Source organism: Zophobas morio, unplaced genomic scaffold (assembly GCF_036711695.1).
Source record: "Zophobas morio isolate AGI-343-1 ecotype UQ-CSIRO unplaced genomic scaffold, CSIRO_AGI_Zmor_V1 ptg000021l, whole genome shotgun sequence".
NCBI classification, from domain to species: Eukaryota; Metazoa; Arthropoda; class Insecta; order Coleoptera; family Tenebrionidae; genus Zophobas; species Zophobas morio.
Genome location: NW_026972126.1, coordinates 25,845,729 through 25,861,143, shown reverse-complemented (window position 1 = coordinate 25,861,143; position 15,415 = coordinate 25,845,729). Strand labels below are relative to the sequence as shown.

Sequence of the window (15,415 nt, the reverse complement as noted above, 5' to 3'; positions counted from 1 at the left end):
GCTCCACATACGAAATTCCGCCTTTATCTGTTCTCGTTACGGAATAAACCGCGCTCCACGTCGTCAAAATAAAACGAATCTTTATCAGTAACAATTTATTATCAACAAGCCACAATTTTAAAATAACAAAACCATTAAGTATCACCGCTGATCCGACACCCAACTCAACATTACCTCCCTTCAACAAAATCTTAACTAAACAGTTGTTTAAAAGTACGAGGAAAAAAGTACATTGTCGTTTGTATAAATATAAAAAAATAGTACGCTCTGTTAAAACTGTGGCACTGTACAGGGGAAAGGAAGAGAGCTAGGCTTTGCTCGTGTACACTGGGCTATTCTAGGGACTTTGTTGCGATTACACTCGTTGTCGCAATACGCGGAACTAGATCTGGTGACTTTAGTAACTTTCGGGTTATATTCACTGAGCTAGTCTGACTAGTTCCGCGTATTGAAGGTAAATATGGTATACTGTGCGTGCGATATTCGTTTGACACATTACTAGCAGTCTTACTACGCTAAAACTAGCGACCGATTTTTGTCTCTGCTGGATTTTGAGCAGCTCGGCTCCTAGTGAACACACTTTGTACTAAAACTACAGGCTTCGCACGGGCTTTCGGTGGCTTGTCTAGGCCGGAAGGTGCAAGGTGACCTTAATACTTTGTTGCTAAGATAAGAGACAGCAGTCTTGGGGTTATTGTATTGTTTCGAAATAGTATAGGATTAGGAAAAGCCGATGTTTGTTGCGTTTTACGTATGTAGAAACATTGTTTTTGGTCCAGCTTCGTTGAAAATACGTTGGTGATTTTACGACTACTATTGGCAGTACTGCTTCGGACTGATTTTATAGGACGTGGCCATGAAAGCAACAACATTTAATATTTACTCGAATTAATACGAATGGCTTACCCTGAACTTGAGTCTACGTGGAAAAAAAAAACAAGTCGGGTCGTTGACGTTTTAACTAAAAAAATATGGGTGATTATTAAAATAGTACAGCAAAAAGTGGTTGGCAGCACTGCTTTCAATAATTATTTGAATTAATCACCATATTTTTTTCAACTCTTTATCCACAGCTCAGGGTAACCTTTTGTTCCAGATAACCTTCACAGTCTATGAAGACATCACAGCTCTAATTTAGGCCACGGTCACTAATAACGACTTATTATAAAACTAACCTCACTTCCGGTAACCTTATCTTCCCAAAAGCTCCTCTGACCTGATAAAGCTACAATAAATCAAGTAGGTTAGCTTCAAGCGCCACCTGCGAAACCCTCATTGCACCTCCCCTAAAACTGCTCCGCCCCTAGCACCGAAAGCACCTCCTCGTACGTCAGCCAGAAGCTTAGTGACCACGGCGCCATTCGCATCCAGATCGGGAGGAACCCCTTATAAAGTGCCCCGAAACCCTCGTTCCGCACCGTTTTCTGGAAACAATCGATTGACGACCGATACAGCAAGCCCCGCCCCTTGTCGTCCATTGGCTGATTCATGACCCGCGTCTTCACCACGTCGGCCGGCGTGCCCATGGAGGCGGCGACAAAGCCGGCGCAGCAGCTGGCCAAGCAGTGCACGAAGTGGTTATCCTCCAGCGAGGTGTTGCGCAAGATAAAGCGCTTCGCCGAGTCGTACGTCGTCAGGTCCCCCAGGTTGACCAACGCCGCCCGCTGCACGTTCGGGATGGAACCCTTCCACAACCCGCGGTAGCCCGCCGCCTCCACGGTCTTGCGAAAAGCGTCGAAGAAGCCGTCCACGCGCGGCGCCAGCCCCAGGATCTTGCGCTTGCCCTCCATCTGCAGCTGCACCTTAAGCAAGTCCGTGGGGCTGGCGATGTACTGGGCGAACGCGCCGGCGGACACGCCGCACACGGCCGACTTCCACACCGGGAAGTACTCCTCGGAGTGGTTCTTACCGAAGAGCTTCTCCTTGAGGGTCTTATAGGTGACGATGCGAGTCCCGGAGTAGATGAGGTGGCGGTACAAAGCGGCGTGGGCGCCTTGCCACAGCTTGAGGAAGCCCTCCTCTTTGACGATGCCGAGGGCGGTCTTGAAGAGACCCCGGTAGGGGGCGCGGACCATCTTCGAGTCCTTCTCGTTGGCGATTTCACCCTGTATTTGCAGTCTTGTTTTCGTTAAATCTAAGGGGTAAGTCACTGCAATTCAAAGCCGGAGTTAGGCGTGACACGAGAGGCGGGGCGGGAGGGGAGGAGCCACAAGGGGCGGAGCCAAGGAGGAGGGTTTTCAATTCTTTCACTCATTTTATTAAAGTTATTAACAAAAAAATTAAAAATAAAGTGATAAATACTCAATTTCGGTACGCTTAAAACCCCGAAAGTGCCTCTGATAAGCCCCCAATTAAATTGCAGTGGAACAAAGTCTCTCCAGGTCAAAGTCATCTCTCAAGGATACAAGTATAAATCAAAATAAATTAAGGAACAACAGCACCACGCCAAATGTTCGTCTAAAAATAGCTCAAACTTTCCACGGTTCGTACAAAGGTGTTCAAGCGGAGGAAGGACAATTTTTCACAAGTCAATTCAATCTGCATTCCCTAAACTTAGCACTGACAAAAATCTATTTTTACCTAACTCCGCGTTCCAGGCGGCCACCACGGACACCATATAGGTACACCATAGCGAATTGACATACTTGAACTCCTTCTGGGGCGGAACGGGCGGCATCTTCACCAAAAATCCTGCAAAGACACTGAGTCAAAGGGGGGCAAAGTTCAAACTTTCCCGCACAAGTGAATGACATGAGGGCTCGGTGCACTTTGCCCGGCGACACGAGCGAGCGGAACGGGGTCGGAAAAAGCGGAAAAGCTTTCTCTGCTGGGTAAAAATCGCGAAAAACACTGTTATGTCAACACGACAACATAACCTAGAAGTGTGACGTGGGGGGGGGGGTTGGCGGGTGCCGGGGTGACGCGACGGCGGCTCGGGGGGCGAACTCACCATTTATTTCGGTGCGACTTCCGCAACTTCATTAGTTAAAGTAAATAACGAATCGGTGGTAGATAACAATTAGCATGGTAGGGACTTTGGCGGCGGGTTGTTGGTGACGTGTGACGTGGATTGGCTGCAGTGTGTCGTGACAGGTCGTATCCGGCGCGGCGAAAAGTAGTCCGGGCTGATTTACGACAATTTCGCTTTTTTGGCAGCTGTCGTTATCGGTGGGTGTTCGAACTCGCGCGGCTATAATATCCAGCGATTGTGGGATTAGTGGGTTTGTGGAATTCGGAGTTATCGCGAGGTGATACTGCTGATAAGATATTCCTACGCCGCCATTGGCCAGTGTTGAATTTCACCATTGACAGAAGGGAGGGTTCTCGTTTAGGTGTAAAAACCCAACAAAAACACCAAATAAAGTGACTGCACTTCCTCGAAATGTGCTTTATTTCGGACTATGAAGCAGACTTTTAGTGCTCCGAGTGATAAAAATCGCTAGGGACGCGACCGGTGCTGTTTGACTTTTTCGCTCTTGTGCTTTTACTTTTATTTGTGATAAGGACAAAGTCGGGGTTTCACAATGGAAGCGATAGCGAAACACGAATTCAACGCAACGGCTGACGATGAACTCAGTTTTAAGAGGTCCCAGGTCCTAAAGGTACCCCCTCCCGTTCGCAAAGACTGCCAAAAATAACCAAATTTTCGCAGATCCTGAACATGGAAGACGACATGAACTGGTACAGGGCCGAACTCGACGGCAGAGAGGGCCTAATCCCGAGCAATTACATTGAAATGAAGAACCACAGGTAAATCACAACACCTTGACAGGTCACATGACAATAACAATTGCTGCTTCAACAGCTGGTACTATGGCCGCATTACGAGAGCCGACGCCGAAAAACTATTATTAAACAAACATGAAGGGGCCTTTTTGATACGTATTAGCGAGTCCAGTCCTGGAGACTTCTCCTTGTCCGTAAAGTGAGTATTCACACGTGCAAAACCCCAAAAAACAAGCAACAATTGACATACTTGAAAAAACTATGCAATCAAACAAATACTAGAAGATAACCCAAAACGGTTGAAGTGCATATTTGTACTATAACAAAACAGCATGGGTTAGAAGTCTTTCGCACGCGCCAGCAGATGGCGCAACTGTCGCAAACGTCATTGAAACGTCATACTTGTGGTTTCAGATATTGTGCAAGGTTGACACGATAACAGTGGGATTTTTTGTAATCCGGAACTGGGAGTGGGTGTTTGTTATCAGTAAACATTTTTAGCGTAATTTTCGGGATAAACCAGGTCCAAATGCGGAATCTCCGTTTGATGTTTGCAGGTGTTCGGACGGCGTCCAACATTTCAAGGTGCTAAGGGACGCCCAGGGTAAGTTCTTCCTCTGGGTGGTCAAATTCAACAGTCTCAACGAGTTAGTTGAATATCACCGAACGTCCTCAGTCTCGCGTTCACAAGACGTGAAGCTCAGAGACATGATAGCTGAAGAGGTTTGTTTTGGGTGTTTTTGTCGCTTTGTCTAACGATGGTTGATTTTAGTGCCTAGTGCAAGCCTTATACGATTTCACCCCCCAAGAAGCAGGCGAGCTGGAGTTCAGACGAGGCGACGTCATAACAGTGACGGATCGCTCGGATCAGCACTGGTGGCACGGGGAGATCGGACATCGTCGGGGGCTGTTCCCGGCGACTTACGTAACGCCTTATCACACATAATGTAGAAGATAGGGTTGATTTGAAGGCATTATTCACTGTTACAACCTGCAAACTGTAGGCTTTTCGGTTTCAGATATTACCTTTTTTAAAGTTATATGTGATTTTAATTTCTCTTTTAATTGCTCATTAATTTGGAAAAGAATCTTTTTAACGTAGATTTAAGATCAGGTATTTTTATATTGGATCGAATTGTACTGAAAAAGCGTAAATTTATTAATCTTCAGTTTGATAGGTTATGGATATATAGCGCTTAATTTCTAGGTAGTGTAATGACAGTTTGCTTGATCTTTGCATTGTTTTTCCAATAAGCAACGAAAGTTCGTAGGAGTGAAAGTTTCCTTTTGCGTCCAGAGTTATACATACGACTTTTTCCTATAGCACTACAATATCGTATTTTTTAGTAAAACAGATGCCATTTTTATTATTTTATTTCGTTAATTTTAATGAAGTTTTGAAGTCCTTTCAAATTTTTATTTGTATATAATGACACGAGATTATGCCAGATTTTTTTTTTCTAATCTGAGTTCTGCGAATTATTTGGCATTTTCTTGCTTTGACAGTAGACTTTGTATGTAAATACTAACATAGTTTTATTATTACAACATTGCATTATTATAAGTGAATACGAGGAAATATATGTTATATAAAGAGCACTAGTTTCATTACCCAAAACGTGTCGTTTGGCTACTCTTCATAAATTTTCGGCGAATCGCAATTCATTTCAAATTCTCTAGTTTCATTTGAATTGCGCGCGCCGCGTTCTGTCATTTTCACAGCCACCAACATAACAACCTCACAATTCCCCACCATCTCTTTTCGGCAAGAATCGAATCCCTGTGGCATCAGCTCACGTAAGTCTTTATCATTTTCCACAAAAATCTAACCCATCCGTTTAGTTTCTACCATTAACGGACACCTCAAACCCAAATAGTGCTAACTTCATCCATATAATCAGGTATTTTGTTGAATTTTTCGAAAATTTGATAAAACTTTTTACGAATCAACATAACCTATAAGTTGCACATTACATGTTTTTTGATGTTTGTAGTCGAAACTCGGCTCAAACACACTAACCATCGTCACGAATATCGCAGCAATTAATTCAAACCTAACCTCCAATTTCCAGGTTAGTCGTAACTCAAATCTAACGCAAAGATGTCGGGAGGTCTAGAAGTCCTCAGCCTCAAAGAGGATGACGTGACCAAGATGTTAGCCGCTGGAACCCACCTCGGCACCTCCAACGTGGACTTCCAAATGGAACAGTACGTCTACAAACGCCGCGCTGACGGCATCCACATCATCAATCTACGCAAAACTTGGGAAAAATTGCTGTTGGCGGCACGTGCTATCGTCGCAATCGAACACCCGTCTGAAGTTTTCGTGATTTCGTCCAGACCCTACGGACAGAGGGCTGTGTTGAAGTTTGCCGCTCACACTGGGGCTACCCCCATCGCTGGAAGGTTCACCCCCGGTGAGTTACCATTTTGATATACACAAACCCCGAAACCACGTGATGATACTACTAAGGAACCTATGAGTCATGATTTTACTTCAATAACTGATTACACTATAGTAATTAGATAGCGCTAAAGCTAGTTTCGTGTTTCTGACGAATTTTTGTTACAGGTGCCTTCACCAATCAAATTCAGGCCGCGTTCAGAGAGCCCCGTCTCCTCATCGTGACCGACCCAGCCTACGACCACCAACCCATCACGGAAGCTTCGTATGTCAACATTCCCGTCATTGCCTTCTGCATTACTGACTCGCCCCTAAGGTTCGTGGATATCGCGATCCCCGGTAACAACAAGGCGGCACACAGTATTGGACTGTTGTGGTGGATGCTCGCCCGTGAGGTAACTATCGCTTTGGTCACCACTAATATTAATAAAATAAAATGATGAGAAAACTGTTCCCAAACAATTTTTGATCATCCATGATCGTAAATTTTTCCACCTGATTTGTTTAGTTTTTTTGTGTTCACCATGGTGTGTTGTACTTTTGTTAAAATGGTGCTTTATTGATAGGTTCTCCGTCTGCGTGGGCTCATCCCCCGCGAGACCAAATGGGACGTAGTCGTCGATTTGTTCTTCTACAGGGAGCCCGAAGAGGCCGAGAAGGAAGAGCAAGCGGCTAAAGAGGCCGTCGTGGTGAAGCCCGAGGTGGTCACACACGAGCCCCAGGACCTCGAGTGGAATACCCTTGAAAACCAGGACTGGACGGCCACCGAGCCGCAGCCTGCTGTGCCTGTGCCCGCGGCTGGACCGTTCCCGGCGCCGACGACCGACGACTGGGCCGCCCAGGTGCAGGAAGAGTGGGGGGCCAACGCTACAGCCACGCAGCCCGCCGCACAACCCAACTGGGGCGGCACTGCCTCCGAATGGCATTAATTTTATCTGACTTGTTTTAAAGATCAATAAAAGAAATTTGAGGATGGGAGTGTTAGAATAGAAAGAAACCTTGTCCTTCCAGTTGTTTATCCATCCAAGTTATGTCTAAGTGACTAGCGATTCCCTTCTTTTGCAAGTTTTGAACTTGAAGAGGCTGCGGCGATTCCCCGCTGCAAACAGTTCGGACTTGGTAAGGCAACAGGTAGGTGGTATTCGTTTTAAAGGAAACCCTCTTTTTATTTTATATGTAATGACTAATGAGTCAGTGGTCATCTTGTTTAATTAACTAATGATGAGCTGCTGACGTAGTGAGTGGTAGTACTGTGGCGATTCCCCTCGTCTTATGTGTTCGAACAAAGTGAAGTTGAAGTTTATTTTTTTTGATCCATATTTGTCTACAAGAATTTACCATTTTAAACGTGTTTTAAGTTTCTAAGAATAAAAAAAAATACAATTGAGACGGAGTGGGTGGGTGGGCTTTATATTTTGCCTTTTTTTTTTTAATAAACGTAGTATTCTTTGAACAACACGATACTCAAAAACATCTTTTTAATTTGTCGTAGAGAAATAAGGATTTTGCAGTTAAGCTCCGCCCCCTTGGCTCACGACGAATAAAAAAATGACCACAATTGAGATAGGGCGGGTGGGCGGGCTTACATTTTGCCTTTTTGTTTTAATATGTGTAAACTTCTTTTCACAACATGAACTTTAAAACATGTTTAATATGGAAATTTTATTTTTCGATTTTTCTGATTTTTGATTTTCAATTTTTCGATTTTCTAACTTTCGATTTATGAAGTTTTCAATGTTTCAGTTTTTGGATTTTTCAGTTTTTTTATTCCTTAATTTTTCGATTTTTTTCAGTTTTTCAATTTTTCAATTACTGAATTTTTCGGTATTTCAGTGTTCGATTTTTTAATTTTCCTATAAATTTTCGGTTTTTTGACTTCTCAATTTCCCGAAAAATCGATTTTTTGGTTTTCTCATTTTTCGATTCTTCAATATTGTGATTTAAAAATTTTTCGATTCAATTTTTCAATTTTTGACGATCCTGATTTTTCGATTTTTTGATTTCTCAATTTCTCGATCAATCGATTTTTGTTTTTTCGACCGTTCGATTTCTCGATTTTTCACGTTTTGATTTTCGATATTTTGATTTTCTCATTTCTAGATTTTTCAATGTTTCGATTTTTCGATTTTTTATTTTTTTAATCCTTCAGTTTTTCGATTTTTTAATTTTTGTTTTTTTCAGGTTTTGGCTTTTCAAGTTTTCAAATTTTTTGCCTTTTCGATTTTACAATTTTTCGATGTCAATTTTGGGATTTTTCAATATTTCCATTCTTCGACTTTTCGATTTCCTGATCTTTACTTTTTCAATTTTGCAATATTTTGATTTTTAAGTTTAAAATTTTTCAATTTTAGATTTCTTATTAGTTTTTCAATGTTTCGAATTTTTGATGCTTCGATTTCTCGGTTTTTCGATTTTTCAATTTTTTAGGTTTTTAAATTTTCGGTTTTTGATTTCTCGGTTTCTCGATTAATGGATTTTTTGATTTTTCAACTTTTTAATTTCTGAATTATTAGATATTTTAATTTATCAAGTTTTTCGTTTCCTCAGTTTTCTTTCAATTTTGCGATTCTGTAATTTCTCGATTCTTCAAATTTTCGATTTCTCTATTTTTTCATATTCCAGTTTCTCTAATTTCTGATGTTTCAGTTTTACGAATTTTCAATTTTTCGATTTTTAAAGTTTTCGATTTTTCAATTTTTGACGTTTCTAAATTTTCGATTGTTTGATTTCTGAATTTCTAGTTTGATCGATTTTGTTTTTTTGACTTTTCGATTTCTCGATTGATTTTCATTTTTTTTTAGTTTTTCAGTCGTTCAATTTTTCGAATTTTCAATTTTTGTTTGTTAGGTTTTTGATTTTCAATTTTTCGATTTTATAAATTTTTGATTTTTCGACTTTTTTTTTCTCAATTTTTCAACTTTCGATTTCTGAAATTTTCAATGTTTCAGTTTTCGGATTTTTCAGTTTTTATTCCTTTATTTTTCGATATTTCAATGTTGTGATTTTTCGATTCTTTAATTTCTCGATTTTTCAATTTTTCGATTCTTTAGTTTTTCTATAAATTTTCGGTTTTTTGACTTCTCAATTTCTTAATAAATCGATTTTTTGATTTTCTCATTTCTCGACTTTCCAATGTTTTGATTTCTCTATTTTTCGATTCTTCAATATTTCGATTTTAAAATTTTTCGATTCAGTTTTTCAATTTTTGACGATCTTTCTCGATTAATCGATTTTTTGTTTTTTGGACCTTTCGTTTTCTTGATTTTTTACGTTTTGATTTTCTCATTTCTAGACTTTTTAATGTTTCGATTTTTCGATTTTTTATTTTTTTAATCCTTTAATTTTTCGATTTTTGTTTTTTTGGGTTTTTGATTTTTCAGTTTTTCGGTTCTTTGCGTTTTCGATTTTTCAATTTTTCGATGTCTAATTTTTTGCTGTTTCAATTTTTCGATGTTTAATCTTTTGATGTTTGAATTTTGGGATTTTTCAGTTTTTCGATATTTCAGTTTTGGGATTTTTCAATATTTCCATTCTTCGACTTTTCGATTTCCTGATCTTTACTTTTTCAATTTTGCAATATTTCGATTTAGTTTAAAATTTCTGAAATTTCCGATGTTTCAATTTTACGAATTTTCAATTTTTCGATTATTAAAGTTTTCGATTTTTCAATGTTTGACGTTTCTAAATTTTCGATTGTTTGATTTCTCAATTTGTCGATTAATCGAATTGTTTTCTTGACTCTTCCATTTCTCGATTGATTATTCACGTTATGATTTTCAATTTTTTTAGTTTTTCGTTTTTCAGTCGTTCAATTTTTCGAATTTTCAATTTTTCAATTTCTCGATTTTCAATTTTTCATTTATTCAATTTTTTGTTATTTCAGTGTCGTGATTTTTCGATTCTTTAATTTCTCGATTTTTCGATTCTTTAATTTTTCCATAAATTCTCAGTTTTTTGTCTTCTCAATTTCTCGATTAATCGATTTTTTGGTTTCTCGACCTTTCGATATCTTGATTTTTCACGTTTTGATTTTCGATTTTTTGATTTTCTCATTTCTGCATTTTTCAATGTTTCAATTTTTCGATTTTCCAATTTTTTTTAGGATTTTGATTTTTCAGTTATTCAAAATTTTGCCTTTTCGATTTCTCGATTTTTCAGTTTTTCGATGTCAAATTTTTTGATGTTTCAATTTTGGGATTTTTCAATTTTTCGATATTTTAGTTTTACGATTTTTCAATATTTCCATTTTTCGACTTTTCGATTTCCTGAGTTTAAAATTTTTCAATTTCAGATTTCTCAGTTTTTCAAGGTTTCGAATTTTTGATTTCTGGATTTCTCGATTTTTCCATTTTTTTATTTTTCGGTGTTTAAATTTTCCCATTTTTGAGATTTCCAAATTTTCGGTTTTTGATTTCACGGTTTCTCAATTAATGAATTTTTTGATTTCTCAACTATTCGATATTTTAATTTTAGGATTTGTCAGTTTTTTTATTCTCCATTTCCTCAATTTCCAATTTTTCGATGTTTCAGTGTTGGGATTTTTCAATTTTGAGATTCTTTAATCTCTCGATTCTTCAAATTTTCGATTTCTCGATTTTTTCATATTTCAATTTCTCAAATTTCCGATGTTTCAGTTTTACGATTTTTTTATTTTCTCATTTCCCGACTTTCGATTCTTCAATATTTCGCTTCAAAATTTTTCGAATCAATTTTTCAATTTTTGACGATCCTAATTTTCGATTTTTTGATTTCTCAATCTCCCGATTAATCGATATTTTGTTTTTTCGACTTTTCAATTTTTCATGTTTTGATTTTAGATTTTTTGATTTTATCGTTTCTGGACTTTTCAATGTTTCGATTTTTTAGTTTTTTAATGCTACAGTTTTTCGATTTTTCAATTTTTGTTTTTTTAGGTTTTTGCTTTGTCAGTTTTTCAAATTTTTTGCCTTTTCGATGTCTAATTTTTTGATGTTTCAATTTTGCGATTTTTCAATTTTTCGATGTTTCTGTTTTGGGATTTTTCAATATTTCCATTCTTCAACTTTTCGATTTCCTGATCTCTACTTTTTCAATTTTCCAATTTTTCGAATTTTAAGTTTAAAATTTTTCAATTTTAGATTTCTCAATTTTTAAATGTTTCGAATTTTTGATGCTTGGATTTTTCGATTTTGAAATTTTCCCAATTTTGAGGTTTTTAAATTTTCGGTTGTTGATTTCTCGGTTTCTCGATTAATGGATTTTTTGGTTTTTCAACTTTTTAATTTCTCAATTATTCGATATTTTAATTTTAGGTCAGTTTTTTTATTCCCCAGTTTTCCATTTCCTCAATTTTCAATTTTTCGATTTCTCGATTTTTTCATATTTCAATTCCTCAAATTTCCGATGTTTCAGTTTTACGATTTTTCAATTTTTCGATTTTTGACGTTTCTAAATTTTAGATTTTTTGATTTCTCGATTAATCGATTTTGTTTTCTTGACTTTTCGATTTTTCGATTGATTATTATTGACTTATGATTTTCAATTTTTTGATTTTTAGTTTTTTAGTCGTTCGATTTTTCGAATTTTCTATTTTTGTTTGTTAGGTTTTTGATTTTCCAGTTTTTAGATTATTTAAATTTCTGATTTTTCGACTTTGATTTTTCAATTTAGATTTTTCGTTTATATTTTGGTCTTTTTTCTGAATATACATGTTTTTATTTCCTTGTCAAGAAATAAGTATTTTGCAGTTAAGCTCCGCCCCTTTGGTTCACGGCGAATAAAAAAAAAATCATCACAATTGAGATTACATTTTGCCCTTTTGTTTTCAAATGTGTAGACTTCTTTTCATCAACACGTCAAAATAAACAAAAAGTTGCGGTAAAAAAATTATTTATTAAAGTAACTCCTGCTATACACTGGAGAATTATAACTACTGGGATATTGATTCTGTGGATATTGATTTTGTTGTGGATACTGATTTTGTTGCGAATACTGATAATTCTGGTCGGAGCTTTGATAATTATTAGCCGAATATCCGTCGTCCCCTTGCAGCCACCAAATCAAGAAAAGCACCGACCCCGCCACCGTCCCCAAAATAATCGCCGGTACTATAAAGTTCTTTATCAGACTATTTTTACGCAACATATTCAAAAACGCGCTAATCCCCTTAACCACCCGCAAAAGAATCACCGGCAAGTACGCAAAAATCCCCAAATTCTTGAACAAAACTTGCGCGTCGTAATCCTGGTTGTCGTACTTTGACAGCTCCTCAAAACTGAAACTGAAGAGCTTTTGGACAATCACCGGAAGCGCGTCTATGATTTTGTCAAAAATTTTGCCGATTATTACGGAGAGAAAGTCGCTTTTGAAGCTGCGTTTGAGTTCTTTGGCGGCGGGGTCGGTGGAGTAGAGCTGGGGGAAGGGGGGGTCGAAGGAGGCAGTGCGCGCTTTAGGGTTGCTGCCACCTGAAAACAATACTTTATGGATCTGTGTCACGTAAAGAGGAATAGGTGTACCTAACTGATTTTTAATGGCGTCTATTTTGGTCTGGATTGTGGCGAGTTCCGTCTTCTTCTGCGAGTCGGACTTACGACTCGTGCTGTTGGTGGTTTTGGCGTCGGTGTCCAGTAGTTTGTTGATTAAAGTCGACATTTGATTGACGATTTCGTCGCTTTCTGTGACGGTAGAGCCGGATTTTTGACTCGTGGCGCTTCCCCTCTGTTTCTCTGAAACGTAGCTACTGTTGGGTGAATTTATCATTTGTTGGAGTATTTCCTGGCTGTTGGTGACTTCGTTGTCGTCTAGAGAGCGTCTACTCCTCTGGTAACCCCCGTCGTAGTTCAAATTATTGACAATATTCCTCAGATCTCCGATCTGTCGTTCCAGATCGTCCACTATCGCCTTATCTTCGGGTATGGCCATGTACTCCGGTCTGTTCAGGTTATCAATGGCGTTTTGCAACCCCTCGATCTGCACCCTCAAGTCGTCTTGATACCTCTGATCAACTTCCCCCTGATAAGAGCCTCCCTTGTCATAACCTCCGGCATTAGCATTCCCCTGAGCGTAATAATTCGGTTGCGTAAACTGTCCCGGAAAAAATTGCTGACCTTTCGCGTAATCAATAGCCTGCGATTGAAAATTACGAGAATTACCCTGCACCCTGTAGCCATTATTTTTAGCCCCACCGTCATCAACTATGCAAATGTAGCCGTAATTATTTGGGGTTAATTTCTTGGTAAGCTCGCTCATTTGTTGGGGGGTTATTGCAATTTGTGACGGCCTCTGGTTTGCCGGTTTATTAATTAACGTGCTCAGCATAGCCTGCAAGTGTGTCGAAATTACGCACGATGAGCATCCACAAATTAAAAAAATAACTAAGTACCTGGAATTGGGACGCTTGGTCTTCTTTGGGGCGCAGCTTCTCGATGGCGTCTTGCAAATCCGACAGGGTGGTGATGTCGTCGGAGCGCCCTTTGGGCTCGGTTTTCTTGATAGCGTCGATGATCTGGCGCAACAGGTCGCTGTCGCCGCCGGTCCCGTCGTCAAGGGTCTTCTCCAGGTGTTTCAGGTCGGTGAGAAGACTCTGCTGGCGGCGCTTCTTGTCTAGGTGCTTCTGCAGGTCCAGCAGCTTGGAACGGAGCTCGTCGTCGCCGTCGGCGTCGTCGTCGTCGGGGAGCGACTTCAGGAGCTTGCGGAGGCTGGACGTTTCGCTAGATTTCTGGCTAGCGCGAGGGGACGCGGCTTCTCTCAAAACGTCACCATTCTGACCTGTCACACAAAACTTGATTAAATTATTTTTGTTACGTTTTATTATACCTGTTTTGTCGTTCTTGCGAAGAATATCTTCAACCGTGCGTTTCAGAACCATGATTTCTTTTTTCTGCTTCGTCAGTTCTTCCTCTAGAATTTCGTCCTTCGCTTTTTGGAGCTGGATGACTTCCCGCGTTTCGTTCAAACTCGCGATCACGTTCTTCAAGTCGGTCTTCATCTTGGCTAGTTCTTCACTGTTGGGTAAGTTTTCGTTGTCTTCGGTTTCTTCGCGGGTTTGCTTGGTCGCGTTGTAGTCAAGTATGTCGATTATTTTTTGCTGGTTTTTGAGCAGCTGCACCATGTCTTGAAGTTTCTTCACTTCGGTCTTCAAATCTTTGATTTGTTGCGTCTCCGCGCGCTCGTTTTCTTCGCAACGTTTCTGACACAGCTGCCTCACGTCATCTTCAGTGGAACGTCTGCGGCGTGCGCTTGTCGTGGTTTCTTCGTCTTCGACAATCTCTCTGATGATGTCGAACGTGAAATTCTCGATGGCGGAGCCAACTTGCGACACGTCGGTCTTGATGATTTCGAGGGTGTCGTTTCTGGGAGGGATGGAGGCACTTTTGGTCAAACTCGCGAAAAATAGCAGACAATTTAAGTGGAACGTGTTCATTTTGGTGCTTGTTATAGACTGTGGTATGATGATTGCAGGTTTAATTGGGGCGTTTAAAACGCAGACTTGCGGAATTGCACAACGATTGTCGGAAGTGCACATTTTTACTCTAGTTAGAAGTCGAGTCGGTTTTTGGGTGTTCGGTCCTTCGAGCCGGATCCTTGCACCCAATAATTGTAAATTATCTCGGTATTATTTCGCGAACAATCGTCGCCTTGACGGGTTTAATTTCCTGTGTACTAATAAATCGCTTCCTCGGAACACACTTAGCAATTCAATAATTTGTTGAGTGTTTGCTTCTGACAGGGCCGAGATTTATCTTAACAACCTCGGGCTACAGCCTTTTATTTAATAATTGATTGCGGGCCCGAGTTTTAATCATTGCGAGGTAAAGCAGACGGTTTTTTGCCCGTTTTCCATTCCGCGATTTCTTGGCGAGTTAATTTTTTTCGAATCGTGTTGGTTTGTCTAGACGCGAGGCGCAAAAGAGTCGTGGATTTTTATTTGATTTTTTCGTGCTTTATGATTGAGTGTAAGCAAAACATCTTCTGGCCACTCAGCAAACTTTATTTAACTTTGAGCGGTCCTCCTACCTGCGCCGTAATCTGATCAAAGACAAATATTGCCTCAAGGATTCGATATTCTGCAATGTGTTCATTGTCCACACGCTTATCTTGGCCGGGCTCCAATTTTCAGCGTCGCATAAATCAATAGCGAGGTAAAAGTGCCCTAACTTCTTTATTAATGTTGGATTTCGTGAACGCCGTTGTTTTTAGTTCGACGAAAGCCAGGTCGGTGTTAACGATTTTCGGTGCTCGCCGTTTATTTTAATACGGGCGATTTATTAATTTAAATATACGGCACGTCGGTGTTTCTGTGCCATC

At 39.6% G+C, this 15,415-nt stretch overlaps 3 protein-coding genes across 4 annotated transcripts; 2 read left to right on the top strand and 1 right to left on the bottom strand.

Annotated features, from left to right (window-relative positions):
* Nucleotides 1-80: 80 nt before the first annotated feature.
* LOC135133090 (mitochondrial uncoupling protein 4) lies at nucleotides 81-3,041 on the bottom strand. The gene is made up of 3 exons (XM_064061350.1): nucleotides 2,951-3,041; nucleotides 2,581-2,691; nucleotides 81-2,149 (listed from the first exon to the last, which is right to left on the bottom strand). The coding sequence occupies exons 2-3, from the start codon at nucleotides 2,675-2,677 to the stop codon at nucleotides 1,287-1,289; spliced, it is 960 nt and encodes a 319-aa protein (XP_063917420.1). The 5' UTR covers nucleotides 2,678-2,691; nucleotides 2,951-3,041; the 3' UTR covers nucleotides 81-1,286.
* A 475-nt stretch (nucleotides 3,042-3,516) lies between these two features.
* LOC135133093 (growth factor receptor-bound protein 2) lies at nucleotides 3,517-5,322 on the top strand. Its single transcript, XM_064061353.1, has 5 exons — nucleotides 3,517-3,602; nucleotides 3,653-3,750; nucleotides 3,806-3,925; nucleotides 4,284-4,449; nucleotides 4,499-5,322. Exons 1-5 carry the CDS (start codon nucleotides 3,525-3,527, stop codon nucleotides 4,670-4,672), a joined length of 636 nt encoding a protein of 211 aa, XP_063917423.1. The 5' UTR covers nucleotides 3,517-3,524; the 3' UTR covers nucleotides 4,673-5,322.
* Nucleotides 5,323-5,433: 111 nt separating this feature from the next.
* On the top strand, nucleotides 5,434-7,103 carry LOC135133091 (small ribosomal subunit protein uS2-like). 2 transcript variants are annotated; one of them, XM_064061351.1, is made up of 4 exons: nucleotides 5,434-5,523; nucleotides 5,799-6,143; nucleotides 6,299-6,525; nucleotides 6,697-7,103. In XM_064061351.1, exons 2-4 carry the CDS (start codon nucleotides 5,828-5,830, stop codon nucleotides 7,057-7,059), a joined length of 906 nt encoding a protein of 301 aa, XP_063917421.1. In that variant the 5' UTR covers nucleotides 5,434-5,523; nucleotides 5,799-5,827; the 3' UTR covers nucleotides 7,060-7,103. The 2 variants fall into 2 exon arrangements, with proteins under 2 accessions (XP_063917421.1, XP_063917422.1); XM_064061352.1 differs by lacking the exon at nucleotides 5,434-5,523 and adding an exon at nucleotides 5,603-5,627.
* The last annotated feature ends 8,312 nt before the right edge of the window (nucleotides 7,104-15,415 follow it).

Bases quoted from the DNA above. Each gene is read 5' to 3' on its own strand.
- LOC135133090 (XM_064061350.1), bottom strand. From the start codon at position 2,677: ATGCCGCCCGTTCCGCCCCAGAAGGAGTTCAAGTATGTCAATTCGCTA. The intron at 2,150-2,580 runs GTAAAAATAGAT...TTTGAATTGCAG, and splicing joins CGCCTGGAACGCGGAGTTAG to TGACTTACCCCTTAGATTTA.
- LOC135133093 (XM_064061353.1), top strand. From the start codon at position 3,525: ATGGAAGCGATAGCGAAACACGAATTCAACGCAACGGCTGACGATGAA. The intron at 3,603-3,652 runs GTACCCCCTCCC...AAATTTTCGCAG, and splicing joins AGAGGTCCCAGGTCCTAAAG to ATCCTGAACATGGAAGACGA. The intron at 3,926-4,283 runs GTGAGTATTCAC...TGATGTTTGCAG, and splicing joins GACTTCTCCTTGTCCGTAAA to GTGTTCGGACGGCGTCCAAC.
- LOC135133091 (XM_064061351.1), top strand. From the start codon at position 5,828: ATGTCGGGAGGTCTAGAAGTCCTCAGCCTCAAAGAGGATGACGTGACC. The intron at 6,144-6,298 runs GTGAGTTACCAT...TTTTTGTTACAG, and splicing joins CGCTGGAAGGTTCACCCCCG to GTGCCTTCACCAATCAAATT. The intron at 6,526-6,696 runs GTAACTATCGCT...CTTTATTGATAG, and splicing joins GGTGGATGCTCGCCCGTGAG to GTTCTCCGTCTGCGTGGGCT.